This window comes from Scylla paramamosain, chromosome 30 (genome assembly GCF_035594125.1).
Source record: "Scylla paramamosain isolate STU-SP2022 chromosome 30, ASM3559412v1, whole genome shotgun sequence".
In the NCBI taxonomy this organism is placed as follows: domain Eukaryota; kingdom Metazoa; phylum Arthropoda; class Malacostraca; order Decapoda; family Portunidae; genus Scylla; species Scylla paramamosain.
In genome coordinates, this window is record NC_087180.1 from 462,501 (window position 1) to 478,335 (window position 15,835).

At 42.3% G+C, this 15,835-nt stretch overlaps 1 protein-coding gene across 7 annotated transcripts in view; it reads left to right on the plus strand.

Moving 5' to 3' along the window:
- The window catches only part of LOC135116147 (mucin-2-like), a 60,728-nt gene that overhangs the window by 13,909 nt on the left and 30,984 nt on the right, over window positions 1–15,835 (plus strand). For 6 of the 7 annotated variants that reach the window (XM_064033387.1, XM_064033393.1, XM_064033392.1 and 3 more), the window contains exons 7-10: window positions 672–775; window positions 2,138–2,254; window positions 2,744–3,002; window positions 12,886–14,085. In XM_064033387.1, coding sequence (XP_063889457.1) covers window positions 672–775; window positions 2,138–2,254; window positions 2,744–3,002; window positions 12,886–14,085 — 1,680 coding nt within the window. The remainder of the gene's footprint in view (window positions 1–671; window positions 776–2,137; window positions 2,255–2,743; window positions 3,003–12,885; window positions 14,086–15,835) is intronic. The other variant, XM_064033391.1, reaches the window with a different exon arrangement.

Genomic DNA, 15,835 nt, shown 5'->3' on the forward strand with positions numbered 1-15,835 from the left:
ACATATCACAATTATGTCATGTCTGACCCTTCCCTGTGCTAATGCCTTCTCGGCTCTTGCCAGTTTTGCCTTCAAAGCCAACAGTAAATTTGATAAAACACCTTTGGCAATGCACTGCAGTGCTGTAAGTTAGGGGATGGTGTCAAATAATGTGCCAAAATGTCATATTGACCTAGTGTTTAGAAATTTGTGAAAAACGATGATTCCTTACAGTCTTGAAATGGATTATAGTATATTAGAGCCATACTTCATGCTGGGACTGTTGTAGGATAAGCATCGGAGTGAAGCAAAATTGGTAGAGAGGATGCAAAGCATCTAATTCCAGCATTGGCTTCTCTGCAGATCTGCCACAAGACACTGCAGTCATGAGATGGACAAATGTGTGATGGGTTTAATGTGTATTGATGCTTTCATGTTTATGAGAAAAAGAGTGTGTGTGGAGATGAGGGATGTGGACAGATGCAAATGGAGACCTCTGCTGTGGACATTTCCTCAAGAGAACACCCTGGAGTATGCATCAGTGTAGACTGGCTAAGCTAGACTTTTTTTTTTTTTTTTCATACTTCCATGGAGGCATGCAGTGAAGTGTTCTTTTAACTTGCTGTGCCTATGATGGCATTGCACCACCACCACCACCACTGTGACGCTTAGACAAGGCTGTCCCTCCCCAGATGGTTGCCCTGAGTGCTGGTTACTTCTTCAAGTGTCCACTTTGCAATGACAAAGATATCTTCCTGCCAGAAATGAAGAAGCAAGGCATATATGTTCCTGAACAGTGAGTACAAGTTGCTCTCTCTCTCTCTCTCTCTCTCTCTCTCTCTCTCTCTCTCTCTCTCTCTCTCTCTCTCTCTCTCTCTCTCTCTCTCTCTCTCTCTCTCTCTCTCTCTCTCTCTCTCATAGTTAATGTTATTTATGAATTATCTTTCATTATATTTACCACTATTTGTCTTGATGATGCACAGGTCCTTACTTTGTTCACAAATTGTGTTCTACAGTGGTGATAGTCATCTTGGGTGCATGAAGCTGCCTGCACTCTGTCTCTTGCCTGGCAGGCATAAAGTCATATCCACAAGGACACAAAGTTATTGCACTGTCTTGTCTTGCACTTTCTTGCCCCTTGCATTTGCAGCTTGGATCCTTGGGGAATATTGATATTAATGAGTTACATTTGGCTGGCTTGTTATATTAGGACATATATCAGTAATACAACAGGAAATGCCAAAAATCTTGGGACATGGGATGGCATCCAATGTCAGGTATGCCATGATTATGTTTTGTTCTCTGTATTGAGCTTGAGGAGGGTTACTGGGAGTGAGACATAAAGCTTAAAACTCACCATCTCCATACTTTTACATAAACATCAACAACTGACAGAGAATAGGGGACATCAAGTCATAAAATGTTGTCATCTTTGAATGTTATTTCAAACAAGTTGCTGAATTTTTGCCACAAACAGTGTAGACCTAAAACAAAGGGAATCAGCTGCATGGGCATGTCAAATGAGGGAAGGAGGGAATGGTCATCCCTACAATGTGAACAAGTGTTAAAATGCAGTTTTTATAGTTGAGTATAGCAAAATTTTAGTACCATAAAGTATATTACTTCTCACATTAATTGTGATGAGATCATGTACAGGGAGAGCTCTACCATTGTTAAAACTCTTGTTAACGTGTGGTCCACCTGCATCAGGGATATTTTACAGGTGACACAGTTTATCAATGCACTGTGATGACACTCTATTGTTTGGTTTACATTAGGTTCTGTGCAAGTTAAACCAGGGCATTGCCCATGCTGCCTCACCAACATATGGGTACTACACTTTTTGTGCATTGGGTCACGGCACACAATGCCTGCAGCATCTTACGTGCTGCACATGGCCAAACACCACTCCTTGATGCTGCCCTGCCTGCATATGCTTGCATGTTTATTTCCAAACCTCATACAATCTCTCCAAATCCTGAGGTAGTTCTTAATTTTTCAGATGGTATTATCTAGAATAAATCAAGTGTATTCCAGAGTTGCCTGTGTTGTCCAGTCATAGTTTTCTTCATTGAGCCAGCTTGTGTTATTATCTTAAAAGTGACTGGATGGAACATAGAATGAGTTTAATTACATTGACCTCTTTTGTTGCCTTCAGAGATGCCAGCTGGGAGTTGGAACCAAATGCCTTTAATGAGTTGCTGGAGCGACCCATCCGCTGTGATGCAGACAAGTGTGCCTGTCCTGATGGGCGGAAAGTGGACATGGATGGAACGTGAGTGGGTCTTAGTAGTTTAGTACAGTAACTGTTCATTTGGATTTGCTAATAGTATAGTCCATAGGCATAGGAATCGAAGATCCACAGTTGAACAGGATGTGAGAACATTGCCTTTTGTAAAGTTTTGCAGCTGCATGCCATACAGCCTGAGCTGGTGCTGACCACCACACTTGTTGCCACTTCTGCACAGGAATACTGATGTGTGGTGGATGCCCTTCCATCCTTGCTGTGTTGACCTGTTAACCTGTGTCTGTTTGTTAACCTGTGTCAGTAAAATGGAAAATACTGAAAATGGGACATTGCTTAAAATGAGATGAAACTTAATCATACTTCACCCACACAGCTTTGCATGACCAGACCTTTAACACTTTATTGGCAGTTTTCAAAGGACCGTCAGTGCATTGATTTTTTACTCACATTGTTCCAGCAATTCTCATCATTACAGTGAGCCAGCTAATCCCTCACACACCTTCCTTTTCCATACAGGTGGTGGGAGGTGTTGCTGTGCAATCTGTGTGGCTCTACAGGTGTGCATGTGAGATGTGGTGGTCTGCCCTTCACTGCCAAGTCCTGGACCTGCAGTGAGTGTCTCTCAACCACTGGTGCCGTCAGTGACGCTCCCTCTGACACGCCTGCCAGGTCCACCCGTCACTGCACCCGCCGTGCCAGAGAGGCCGGGGATGAGGGAGTCAGTGGTGATGGTGACAGTGCATCTCCCAAGAGAATAAAGCTTGAAAAGAATAAGGTGGGTGAGACGCTGTGGTGCCTTCATCATTACTCATTACACAGTCCATCACAAGAATTATCCTTTGTTACAGTAGTCACACACCTAGGTCCTCCTTGGTAATTATGTCTGTAGCAGCATTGCTTGACGTTGCAGCCGTTGGTCCATGGCCAACCTGGTGAACTAGCCTACAACTTTGCTATCCTCCATGACCTAGAGCAATTGGTGCAACACCCTACTCGTATTCCTGACCGTCTTGGAGATACGCCCAACATTCTTGACCTTTTCCTGACCTCTAATCCTTCTGCTTATGCTGTCACCCTTTCTTCTCCGTTGGGCTCCTCCGATCACAATCTCATATCTTTATCTTGTCCTATCACTCCAATCCCTCCTCAGGATCCCCCTAAGCGAAGGTGCCTCTGGCGTTTTGCCTCTGCTAGTTGGGGGGACCTGAGGCGGTATTTTTCTGATTTTCCTTGGAATGACTACTGCTTCCGTGTCAGAGACCCGTCTTTGTGTGCTGAGCGCATAACAGAGGTGATAGTGTCTGGCATGGAGGCGTACATTCCTCACTCTTTTTCTCGTCCTAAACCTTCTAAACCTTGGTTTAACACAGCTTGTTCTCGTGCTATACATGATAGAGAGGTGGCCCACAAAAGGTACTTAAGCCTTCCTTCACCAGAATCTCATGCACTTTATATTTCTGCCCGGAACCATGCCAAGTCTGTTCTCCAACTAGCCAAAAACTCCTTCATTAACAGAAAATGTCAAAACCTTTCAAGATCTAACTCCCCTCGTGATTTCTGGCATCTAGCCAAAAATATCTCCAATAACTTTGCTTCTTCTTCTTTCCCTCCTCTACTTCAACCAGATGGCACCACTGCTATCACATCTATTTCTAAAGCTGAACTCTTTGCTCAAACCTTTGCTAAAAACTCTACCTTGGACGATTCTGGGCTTGTTCCTCCCTCTCCTCCACCCTCTGACTACTTCATGCCTCGTATTAAAATTCTTCGTAATGATGTTTTCCATGCCCTCGCTGGCCTAAACCCTCAGAAGGCTTATGGACCTGATGGGGTCCCTCCTATTGTTCTCCGAAACTGTGCCTCCGTGCTTGCACCTTGCCTAGTCAAACTCTTTCAGCTCTGTCTGTCAACATCTACCTTTCCTTCTTGCTGGAAGTTTGCCTACATTCAACCTGTTCCTAAAAAGGGTGACCGCTCTAATCCCTCAAACTACCGTCCTATTGCTTTAATTTCCTGCTTATCTAAAGTTTTTGAATCTATCCTCAACAGGAAGATTCTTAAACATCTATCACTTCACAACCTTCTATCTGATCGCCAGTATGGGTTCCGTCAAGGCCGCTCGACTGGTGATCTTCTGGCTTTCCTTACTGAGTCTTGGTCATCCTCTTTTAGAGACTTTGGTGAAACTTTTGCTGTTGCCTTGGACATATCAAAAGCCTTTGATAGAGTCTGGCACAAAGCTTTGATTTCCAAACTACCCTCCTACGGTTTCTATCCTTCTCTCTGTAACTTCATCTCAAGTTTCCTTTCTGACCGTTCTATTGCTGCTGTGGTAGACGGTCACTGTTCTTCTCCTAAATCTATTAACAGTGGTGTTCCTCAGGGTTCTGTCCTGTCACCCACTCTCTTCTTATTATTCATTAATGATCTTCTAAAACAAACTTCTTGTCCTATCCACTCCTATGCTGATGATACCACCCTGCACTTTTCCACGTCTTTTCATAGACGTCCAACCCTTCAGGAGGTAAACATATCACGCAGGGAAGCCACAGAACGCCTGACTTCTGATCTTTCTAAAATTTCTGATTGGGGCAGAGCAAACTTGGTATTGTTCAATGCCTCAAAAACTCAATTCCTCCATCTATCAACTCGACACAATCTTCCAGACAACTATCCCCTCTTCTTCAATGACACTCAACTATCCCCCTCTTCTACACTGAACATCCTCGGTCTGTCCTTTACTTATAATCTGAACTGGAAACTTCACATCTCATCTCTAGCTAAAACAGCTTCCATGAAGTTAGGTGTTCTGAGACGTCTCCGCCAGTTTTTCTCACCCCCGCAGCTGCTAACTCTGTACAAGGGCCTTATCCGTCCATGTATGGAGTATGCTTCACATGTCTGGGGGGGTTCCACTCATACTGCTGTTCTAGACAGGGTGGAATCAAAAGCTTTTCGTCTCATCAACTCCTCTCCTCTAACTGACTGTCTTCAGCCTCTCTCTCACCGCCGCAATGTTGCATCTCTAGCTGTCTTCTACCGCTATTTTCATGCTAACTGCTCTTCTGATCTTGCTAACTGCATGCCTCCCCTCCTTCCGCGGCCTCGCTGCACAAGACTTTCTTCTTTCTCTCACTCCTATTCTGTCCACCTCTCTAACGCAAGAGTTAACCAGTATTCTCAATCATTCATCCCTTTCTCTGGTAAACTCTGGAACTCCTTGCCTGCTTCTGTATTTCCACCTTCCTATGACTTGAATTCCTTCAAGAGGGAGGTTTCAAGACACTTATCCACCAATTTTTGACCACTGCTTTGACCCTTTTAGGGACTGGCATTTCAGTGGGCATTTTTTTTATTAGATTTTTGTTGCCCTTGGCCAGTATCCTTCCTACATAAAAAAAAGAAAAAAAAAAAAAAAAAAAAAAAAACATCTTGGTCTTATCAACAACATGTTGTAGTTGTGTTACCATGAGTGTTCTGTCGTGGGGCTCAATTCCCAGGAATTCCTTCTCATGCCACCTTTTATGAAACACACAAATATGAAAGATATAACTATTTCATTATTTCATTTTGATGGCTCCACTGGCATGTTCTCTCTATCTAAAGCTTATATCTTCTGTCAGACCTTTGGTAACAATTTCACACTGGGTGACTCGTGGTTTGTTCCTCCTTCACTGCTTCCCTCTGACTGTGTTATGTCTTATCATAGAAGTTCCTTGAGATAACATTTCCTATTCCCTCTTTAGCCGTGATCCTTAGAAATTCCCCTGATACATTCCTTCTTATAGTAACTGTGCTTCCATGCTCTCTCCTTGCCAAACTTTTCTATCTCTGTCTTTTTTTCCTGCTGGAAATTTACCTATATTAACTTGTTTGTGAGAAGGATGACCACTCTAAACTTTCAAGTTGGAGTGAGTGCTAATTAAAGTGAGACTGAGAGAGAGTCAGTATGAGTGAGAGAGAATGCATTTGTGAGCAAGCATGGAAATTATCAAAGGATCAAATGTGAGAGTGAGCAAGTATGAACAATCCAGAGGATGGATAAATAGAATGAGAATGAGAATTAAATTCAAGAGAGAGAGAGAGAGGATGCAGAATAAGCAGATAATGGATAGGGGGTATGACAGGGAGGAAGTTTTGAGGCAAGATGAAAGAGGAAGGGAGAAGAAAGTAACCGGGGGAGGAAGGGACATATTGTGAAGTAGATGGAGGAAGGAAGTTCATAACTGGAGAAGTACATACTTTGGGTAAGGAAGTGGAGGAAGGCTGAAGGAAGATGGGAGTACAGGGAGAAAGTAGAGAGAATAGATATAAGCAGAAAGGGTAAGGAGGAGTGAAAAATTAGTGGGAGAAAGGTGGTATTAGGAAATAAATGTTGTCTCTTCCTGTCCCCTACTACTTTTTATCCTTCCCTCATCCATCCCCCTCCCCACTCCTATCTATCTCCTTGCTCCCTGTACTCCCCTTCCCCAGTTACATCTACTTCTATATTCTTGCAATAATTTATACATTTTTTACTTATTCTGTTATATCTTTCTCTTCCTTTTTCATTTTTATTATGTTTTCCTCTTCCCTCTTTCCTCACTGGAGCTTTACATTGCAGATACAAGGCACTTTGTATCATTGTGATGTGTACAAATGATCCACATCCACAACCACAGCTGCAGATATAGTAGTTAAAAATAATCTGTGACTGTATACACGTCCGCAAATATTGATATCTTAACATCTGTAATTTTATCCACAACCTTGTGTTATGAGAAATGCTTATCTGGCTCCACCTCTGCATCTGTGGACCTTTAAGATATAGCATCCAATGCATCACTAGAGTGTGTGTGTGTGTGTGTGTGTGTGTGTGTGTGTGTGTGTGTGTGTGTGTGTGTGTGTGTGTGTTGCATCCTCACATTTGTGGATTTTCTTAGAGAGGGGAGAATATTCACGGGTTTCTCTGAGGATTCATGGAGTCTTTCTTGGCATTGCTTTGTTCCTGCTCTGAGACACACTGTTTGCTGTCGCCAGCATTCCATTTTTACTGGCCTGTGCTCATTCTACACACCCTGCACTAAATTTCAGTCTATCTGACTGCCACTGTAAATATTATTCCTCCTGCAAAGCCTTTTTTTTTTTTTTTTTTTTTTTTTTTTTTTTTCAATCTGAGCATCAGTGCCTTCCAGTGCTGTGCAGAAGAAATAAGACATGGCACATTTCCCACCAACAAGTGATCTGTTGTGATATACAGGGATGGCCCATGTGTATCCCAGCAGTGATCACATCACCTCAGGCTGATAAAGGTGCTGCACTACTGTGCTCCTTAGAGATTACTGATGACCTTATTCTGTATATAGATTTTTTTTTTTTTTTTTTTTTTTTTTTTTTTTTTTTTTTTTTTTGTGTGTGTGTGTGTGTGAAGAGGAACTTTTGTGAGTGACTGGAGTTTATTCCACTTGTGGCCCACAAGCCCTACCATCTGATAGCCACAATGGGCATCAATACACAAGATAGTTAAGTTGATACCGTACTGGTTTATCAATAATTCTGGCTTCTCTGTCTCAGAAAAGGACAGGTCTAGTGTGGTCATCTGGACTGAAGTTATCTTTTTTTTTTTTTATGTAGGAGGAGCACTAGTCAAGGGCAACAAAACTGCAATAAAAAAAAAAACCCCACTGGGGTGCTGGTCCCCAAACAGTTGAAAGTGGTAGTAAAAAAATTACAGGGTAAGTGTCTCGAAACCTTCCTCTTGAAAAATTTCAAGTCATAGGAAGGTAGAAATACAGAGGTAGGCATGGAGTCACAAAGTTTACCAGAGGAGAGGAGAGAGGAGGACAGAATAGGGATGAGAGAGAGAAGAAAGTCTTGTGAAGTGAGGCTGTCAGAAGAGGGGAGGCATGCAGTTAGCAAGATCAAAAGGGCATTTGGCATGAAAATAGCAGTAGAAAATAGCAAGAGATGCAACATTGCAGTGATGAGAAAGAGGCTGAAGACACGGTTAGAGGAGAGGAGTTGATAAGATGAAAAGCTTTTGATTCCACCCTGTCTAGAAGAGTAGTATGAGTGGAATCCTATACATGTGAAGCATACTTCGTACATGGACAGGTAAAGGCCTGTACAGAGTTAGCAGCTGGGGGGGTAGGGGGGTGAGAAAAACTGGCAGAGATGACTCAGAACGCCTAACTTCATAGAAGCTGTTTTAGGTAGAGATGAGATGTGAAGTTTCCAGTTTAGATTATAATTAAATGACAGACCACGGATGTTCATTGTAGAAGAGGGGGACAGTTAAGTATCGTTGAAGAAGAGGTGATAGTTGTCTAGAAGGTTGTGTTGAGTTGATAGATGTAGAAACTTGAGTTTTTGAAGCAATGAACAATACTAAATTTGCTCAGCTCCAATTAGAAATTTTAAAGAGATCATAAGTCAGCCATTCTGTGGCTTCCCTGCTTGAACTGTTTACTTCCTGAAGGGTTGGATGTTGACAAAAAAGCATGGAAAAGTGCAGGGTGGTATCATCAGCATAGGAGTAGATAGGACAAGAAGTTTGCTTTAGAAGATCATTGATGAGTAGTAGGAACAGAATGGGTGACAGAACAGAATCCCGAGGAACACCACTATTGATAGATTTAGGAGAACAGTGACCGTCTAATACAACAGCAATAGAATGGTCAGAAAGGAAACTTGAGATGAAGTTACAGAGAGAAGGATAGAAGCTGTAGGAGGGTAATTTGGAAATTAAAGCTTTGTGCCAGACTCTATCAAAAGCTTTTGATGTCAGAGGCAACAGCATAAGTTTCACCAAAATCTCTAAAAGAGGATGACCAAGACTCGGTAAGGAAAGCCAGAAGATAACCAGTAGAGCAACCTTAACGGAACCCATACTGGCAATGAGATAGAAGGTTGTGAAGTGATAGATACGAGTATTTAAGAATCTTCCTGTTGAGGATAAATTCATAAACTTTAGAGTGGGAGTTAATTTAAGCAATAGGACAACAGTTTGAAAGATTGGAACAATCACCCTTTTTAGGAACAGGCTGAATGTAGGCAAACTTCCAGCAAGAAGGAAAGGTAAATGTTGATGAAGAGTTGAAAGAGTTTGACTAGGCAAGGTGCAAGCATGGAGGCACAATATTGGAGAACAATAGGAGGGACCCCATCAGGTCCATAAGCCTTCTGAGGGTTTAGGCCAGCAAGAGCATGGAAAACATCACTGTGAGGGATCTTAATGGGTAGCATGAAGTAGTCATATGGTGGAGAAGAGGGAGGAACAAGCCCAGAATCATCCTTTTAGCAAAGGTTTGAGTGAAGAATTCAGCCTTAGAATTAGATGAAATGGCAGTGGTGCCATCAGGTTGAAATAAAAGAGGAAAAAATGAAGAAGCAAAGTTATTGGAGATGTTTTTGGCTGGGTGCCAGAAGTCATGAGAAGAGTTAGATCTTGAAGGATTTTAACACTTTCTGTTAATGGAGGAGTTTTTGGCTAATTCGAGAACAGACTTGGTATGATTCTGGGCAGAAATATAAAATGCATGAGATTCAGGTGATAGAAGGCTCAAAGACCTTTTGTGGGCCACCTCTCTGTTGTGTATAGCATAAGAACAGGCTGTGTTAAACTAGGGTTTGGAAGGTTAAGATTGAAAGAGTGAGGAATATATTCCTCCATGCCAGACACTATCACCTCTGTTATGCATTTGGCACACACAGACAGGTCTCTGACGTGGAAACAGTAGTTATTCCAAGGAAAATCAGCATAATACAGCCTTAGGTCCTCCTGAGGCAGTATTATGCAGAAGCACCTCTGCTCTGGGGGATCCTGAGGACGGATTGGAATGATAGGACAAGATACAGATATAAGATTGAGATTGGAGGAGCCCAACAGAGAAGATAGGGCAACAGCATAAGCAGAAGGATTAGAGGTTAGGAAAAGATTAAGAATGTTGGGTGTGTCTTGAAGATGGTCAGGAGTATGAGTAGGGTGTTGCATCAGTTGCTTTAGGTTATGGAGGATAGGAAAATTAAAGGCTAGTTCACCTGGATGGTTAGTGAAGGGAGATTAAAGCCAAAGCTGGTGGTGAACATTGAAGTCTCCAAGAATGGAGATTTCTGCAAAAGGGAAGAGCCAGAATGTGCTCCACTTTAGAAGTTAAATAGTCAAAGAATTTTTTATGGTTTGAGGAATTAGGTGAAAGGTATACAGCTCAGGTAAATTTCATTTGAGGATGACTCAGCATTCAAAGCCAGATGTTAGAAAATTCTGAAGATTTAAGTGCAAGGGCACAATAGCAAGTTAGGCCATCGTGCAGAAAGACACAACATCCAGCTTTGGATTGAAAATGAGGATAAAGAAAGTAGGAAGGAACAGAGAAAGGGTTACTGTGAATTTAGGTGCAGAAAAGAAGATGAAGTTTAATAGAGGAGATGTGATGTTCCACAGATTGAAAATTAGATCTGAATCCATGAATGTTGTCTGTTATCTGTCAGTGGTGGTTGAGGCTGATTTCCACACTGCTACAGGGTGTACTGGCATTTTTTATACTCCATTCCCTGTTGATGGGTTAAATAGGGTGGTGACCTCTTGATTGATAGTGGTTGGCGACCAGTGGGTGCCTGGATTCGTCGTATTTGTGCCCTGCACTAGGCCATGTAGGAGATACCCTAGGGATAAGCTGACCCAAGGTGGCGGCAGCTGTGAGGGAGACAGTATCTAGTCGTAACATACTGTACAAGAGGCGCCCTGCATTAGGAGGGCCACTTGTGCCACCATGGCCAAAACCAAAATAACTGTATAGCACTCTTAACTTCCACTTGGGAGTAGATGAGTGTTCTATCACTAAGACTGAAAATTATACAAGGAGAGAATAATTTTTATGTCAAGTGAGTCATCAATGCTGGTGCAGCATGCTGCTGAGCAAAAAGAAGGGCTGCCCATCCAGGATGAGTTGATGTTATAATTCTGAAAATTTGAAATTAGTTCCTTTTGTTTCACTGTCTTTGTTGAGACTCAAGGATGCTCCCAGCTTTTCTTCTGTGTAATAGTAACTGGATGAGCTGCCCTTAAGCCAGTGCCCAGTTTCTTTACCATTTTTCCACTTTGTGCTGTTGTTAATATTGTTATTTTGTGTTTTTACGTTCCAGTATTCACAAATTATTATTATTGTTGTGCGCAATATTCAGAGAAAAAATGCACTCAAACCAGTTAATTTCTGAAACCATGACACAGTTTGCAAAAGATACGTGAAACTTACGTAGTGAACAGTGGCAGCTCGTCAATAGGGACTGCGAGACTGCAACCCCCCCAGTGGATTTCTAGGATTCACGAAAATAATATTAATTTATTTATGTTTGACTATCATTCACATGAAAACACCAATTCTCATATGTTTATATGAAAAAAAAATACTGCAAAACAATGAGGAAGTACGGAAATTATTTACTATTTAATGATATGAAAGCGGGGAGAAATGGGGGGAGGCTTCCCGGGTGGAATGGCGAGTGTGGACTGCGTCCAGCGCAGTCTTGTCTCGGCCATTGTTGTGGCTAGGTGAGTGTTCTTGCGTCGGTCTTATTTTCGATTGTGTTTTTCAATTTGTCAGGGATGATTTTAAAATATTATTGATCAGTGATGGCTTGTACTCACTCTTGATTATCATAGATGGTGTAAAATCACAGAAACATCATATAAAATAGTATTTTTTTTTTTCTTTTCCCAGGTAGGCCTAGCAGTATTTTGCAAATTGGCACAAGAAGCAAAGACGGTTTCTGCATTGAAAGAACTTGCACTTGCCATGATTTCAATAGAGAAGATTTCTATGAATAATATTCCAGGTTTAAATGAAAAAGTTATTGATCTGTTTGCACAAAACAGGAACAGGAGAATGGACTTCCTTTTCTAATAGCCTAAGCCAGCACTAAGGAAGTCAAGCATTTACTGTTAGGATAAAACCTAAAGAATTAAATAATTATCTATCTATCTTTATAATCTATCAATCAATGGTATGTTAAACAATAACAATAAAAGCATTTAAGATTTTATTTGTCTGAATGTGAGACAGCCCCCCCATCAGTAACAGTCATGAGCCGCCACTGGTAGTGAATATGATGATCTCAAACATTTTTTGAGGCCATCATGATTTTGATTGTCTACCGGTCATTTTGAGACCAAGTCATTGTCATAGCATATATAATAAGAAAGTCATGGTTGTCAGAAATTACCAAATTTTCAGCACATTTTTCTCACCTTTATTTGGCCTGAGCAGCCCTTCTAATGTGGGATGCCTCATGTATAGTGCTCATAAAAAGTGTTGTCACTGGTTCTCAAAACATTGCTTTGGGTACACAGAAAATACAAGAGTATTACTGCCTCGACTTGCTGATTTTACATATGGCAGCATTGGAGGCTTCTTAAAGTGTGATGGGTTTGGCCAGCGGGGGTGAAGCTCTTGGGCAGCTAGTATGTCTCACTGAACAAAGAGCACCTTGTGGCAAACTGTATATTCACTTTGTCTGGATAGGATACCTTTTGTTCAGTTTCTCATAATAAGGTAATAGAGAATAGATTGTCAATCTGCAAAATTTAACTACTCATTAGGAAGAAAGAACCCATATCTGAAAGTACAGGACAGTGATTGGGATACTTATAGGATATATTATCTTTTCCTTACCTCCTGCAGGAACCAAGTCCCCTTGAAGCTCCAAGAGAGGATGATGCCACCAGTGTATCACCAGACACAGTGTTATGGGAGTTGGAGGAGCTTGGAGAGGAGGTACCAGTAGTCCTTCAACATCTGAAGGATAGGGTACGACTTGCCCATGCCAGGATGAAGGAGCTGAGGCTAACAGAGAGAGAAGTTGTGAGAGCAGCTCAGCGAATCAGTGCCAGTGCTGTCACTTCAGGATCACATGCTACACCAGGACAGCAGCCACACATTGACAGAAAGGCCTCTTCACCATTCTCCACTACATCACACTCTCAGCCCAGTTTGCAGCCACCCAAACTTAGCCTCTTTAAAAGCCAAACTCTCCCTAACAAAGGTCAGCTCACTTTGGTAGGGATGCATCACAGCCCTGCACCTGCCTCTGTCCCAGCTGCAGGTCCTGTGCCTTCCCCTGACAGTGATCAAACTGACAAACCTCCCTGCCAGACATTTTCCCTTGATAAAGCACATTTGTTGGCACTGTGGCGCTGCGCTCTGCCGGTGGCACGTGTGGAGGAAGTTTTGCGCATTTTGGAGACTGTTTTCACTGAGCGAGAGGCCGAAGTAGCCAAGGCAGCTATCACTCGTGCTTCACGCCATCGTCCGTCCCCACGTGCCACACCTTCACGCAGGCGGACCCGTGCCATGCAGTGCACCACATCCACCACCACCCCTTGGAAAGCTTGGTCAACACCACAGTGTACTTCATGGAGCCCTACAGTATTACAGAATAAGTCACAGCAGCCTGCAACACTGCAGAGTCCCACACAGCATCCTGCAATACTGCAGAGTCCCTCACAGCAGTCTGCAACACTGAAGAGTCACTCAGAGCAGTCTGCAACACTGATGAGTCTCTCACAGCAGCCTGCAACACCATCAAGTATCTCACAGCAGTCAGGAACACCTTGCTCGTGGACATTTAAGACACCGTGCAGTGAGTCACATGAACCTATAACGTCACATAGTGAATCTAATCATCCCAGGACACCACACAGTGATGTGCACCAACCTGACACTCAACAGGACAGTTCTCCACTTTTCATCAGAGTGAAGAGTGGGTTGCATTGGTCTGACACAGTGTGTAGCGAGGCACAGCATTGTATCTCAGCACAAAGGGAAGTGCAAGAGTCATGTGTGACAGCCACATGCCATGTCGCTCGTGTTAGAGCCTCTGAGGTGAGTACCGCTGGACTCGGGGATCAGTCGTGGTGGTGGTTGGGGTGAGGTGATGTTCATAGCTTTAGATTTAAGATGAAACTAATAAGTTCATGTGGTAGTTTTTCATTCTTCAAGTATAGAGGTGTGGATTGGTTATTGGTTTCCTTATTTGTGAAAAAGGGTAACATTATTGCTCAGGAATTCTGTGTGTGTGTGTGTGTGTGTGTGTGTGTGTGTGTGTGTGTATATATATATATATATATATATATATATATATATATATATATATATATATATATATATATATATATATATATATATATATATATATATATATATATATTGCATACATGCATACATACAAATTATATATATAAATTTCATTTATTTATTTATTGATATGCATGATGAAAGGTTAAGAGGAAGGTCACACCTGGAGTGGATGAAGTGTGTGAAGAGAGGAATTACTGTGCAGCAAGCAAAAGTGATTGTGCATGATAGAGGTGAATGGAGAACAACAGCAGTGAGTACATGAAAATGATGTGCTCATCAACCTCTAGGAGGGAGTGGGGAGCATGGGCATACTTGGCAGGTCCCATTGGCACATGGACTTGGTTAGGCTGCAGGGCACTCTGTAGGAAAGAAGCATCTGGGAACAGAGACTATGAAAGCAAGTGGTGGGATGGTGCTTAGTGAGAAGGATGCAGTGTGCAAAAGTTTGGCAGAATATTTTGAAGGATTGTTGAATGTAGAGGAGGATGGAGCAGTGATTGCTGCAGTTGCTATTATTATTATTATTATTAAACATAACGGAGAAGGCAGAGTGGGACGAGCGCAAGCGCTATAAGTTGCCAGATGACAACCCCCACCCACCTTGACCGTAGAAAGAAGAAAGGAAAAGCAATTAGCACAATAGTAGGATGAAATCAGAGCAGGAGGAGAAGATAGGTTAAACAATTATAAAGAACGCCTCAACGAACTGAGAATTATTAAAACTCACAAAAAAATTCAACAAAAAAAATCAACAATTCTGACTTATTTAATATATGTCAGACAACACGAGTAAATGTAGTATAACTACTTAAAACTTGATGGTATAAAATCACAGGTATAGTTACATAATTTATCACCGGTATAGCTGCAAAAGCAACCAGAGTTTAATTGACTAGACTCTTCAAGATTTTGTTCAAAGCAGACTTGAATTTTTGCACATCACTCGCAGTGCATGTGCCCTCGTCAAGCATGTTCCAAAGTCTTACAGCACAAGGAACAAAGCTTCGCTGAAACTGACTGGTGTGACACCTAACCTGCTGTAAGCAGCGCGCCTGTGAATTTGACGCAAGTCGAGTGTTTCTGGTGGGCACAAATGCATTTGGGATGGAGGCATTCAGCGGGTGAAGCTGGTTGGCATGAATCTTATATAGCATGCAGACACTGCTGACATTGCATCGGTGACCAAGATCCCAAGCTGCTTCGCCACCACAGAGGAACCTAACGGAGGAGACAACTCTGTCAATGAGACGGAGGTGGGACACAGCTGCGGAAGACCACACAGGAGCACAATACTCCAGCAGTGGAAGAATAAAACACCGGAAGCAGCTGGCAGAGATAGACTGGTCACCAAAAATCCGGTAAGCCTTCCTCACAACGCCAAGCTTTTGCGAGGCAGAACTGACAAGACGCCTGATGTGCCGTTCAAAAGACAGTTTTGAGTCGAATCTGACACCCAAAATATCAAGCACATCACATACTGTCAGAGGCGCGCCAT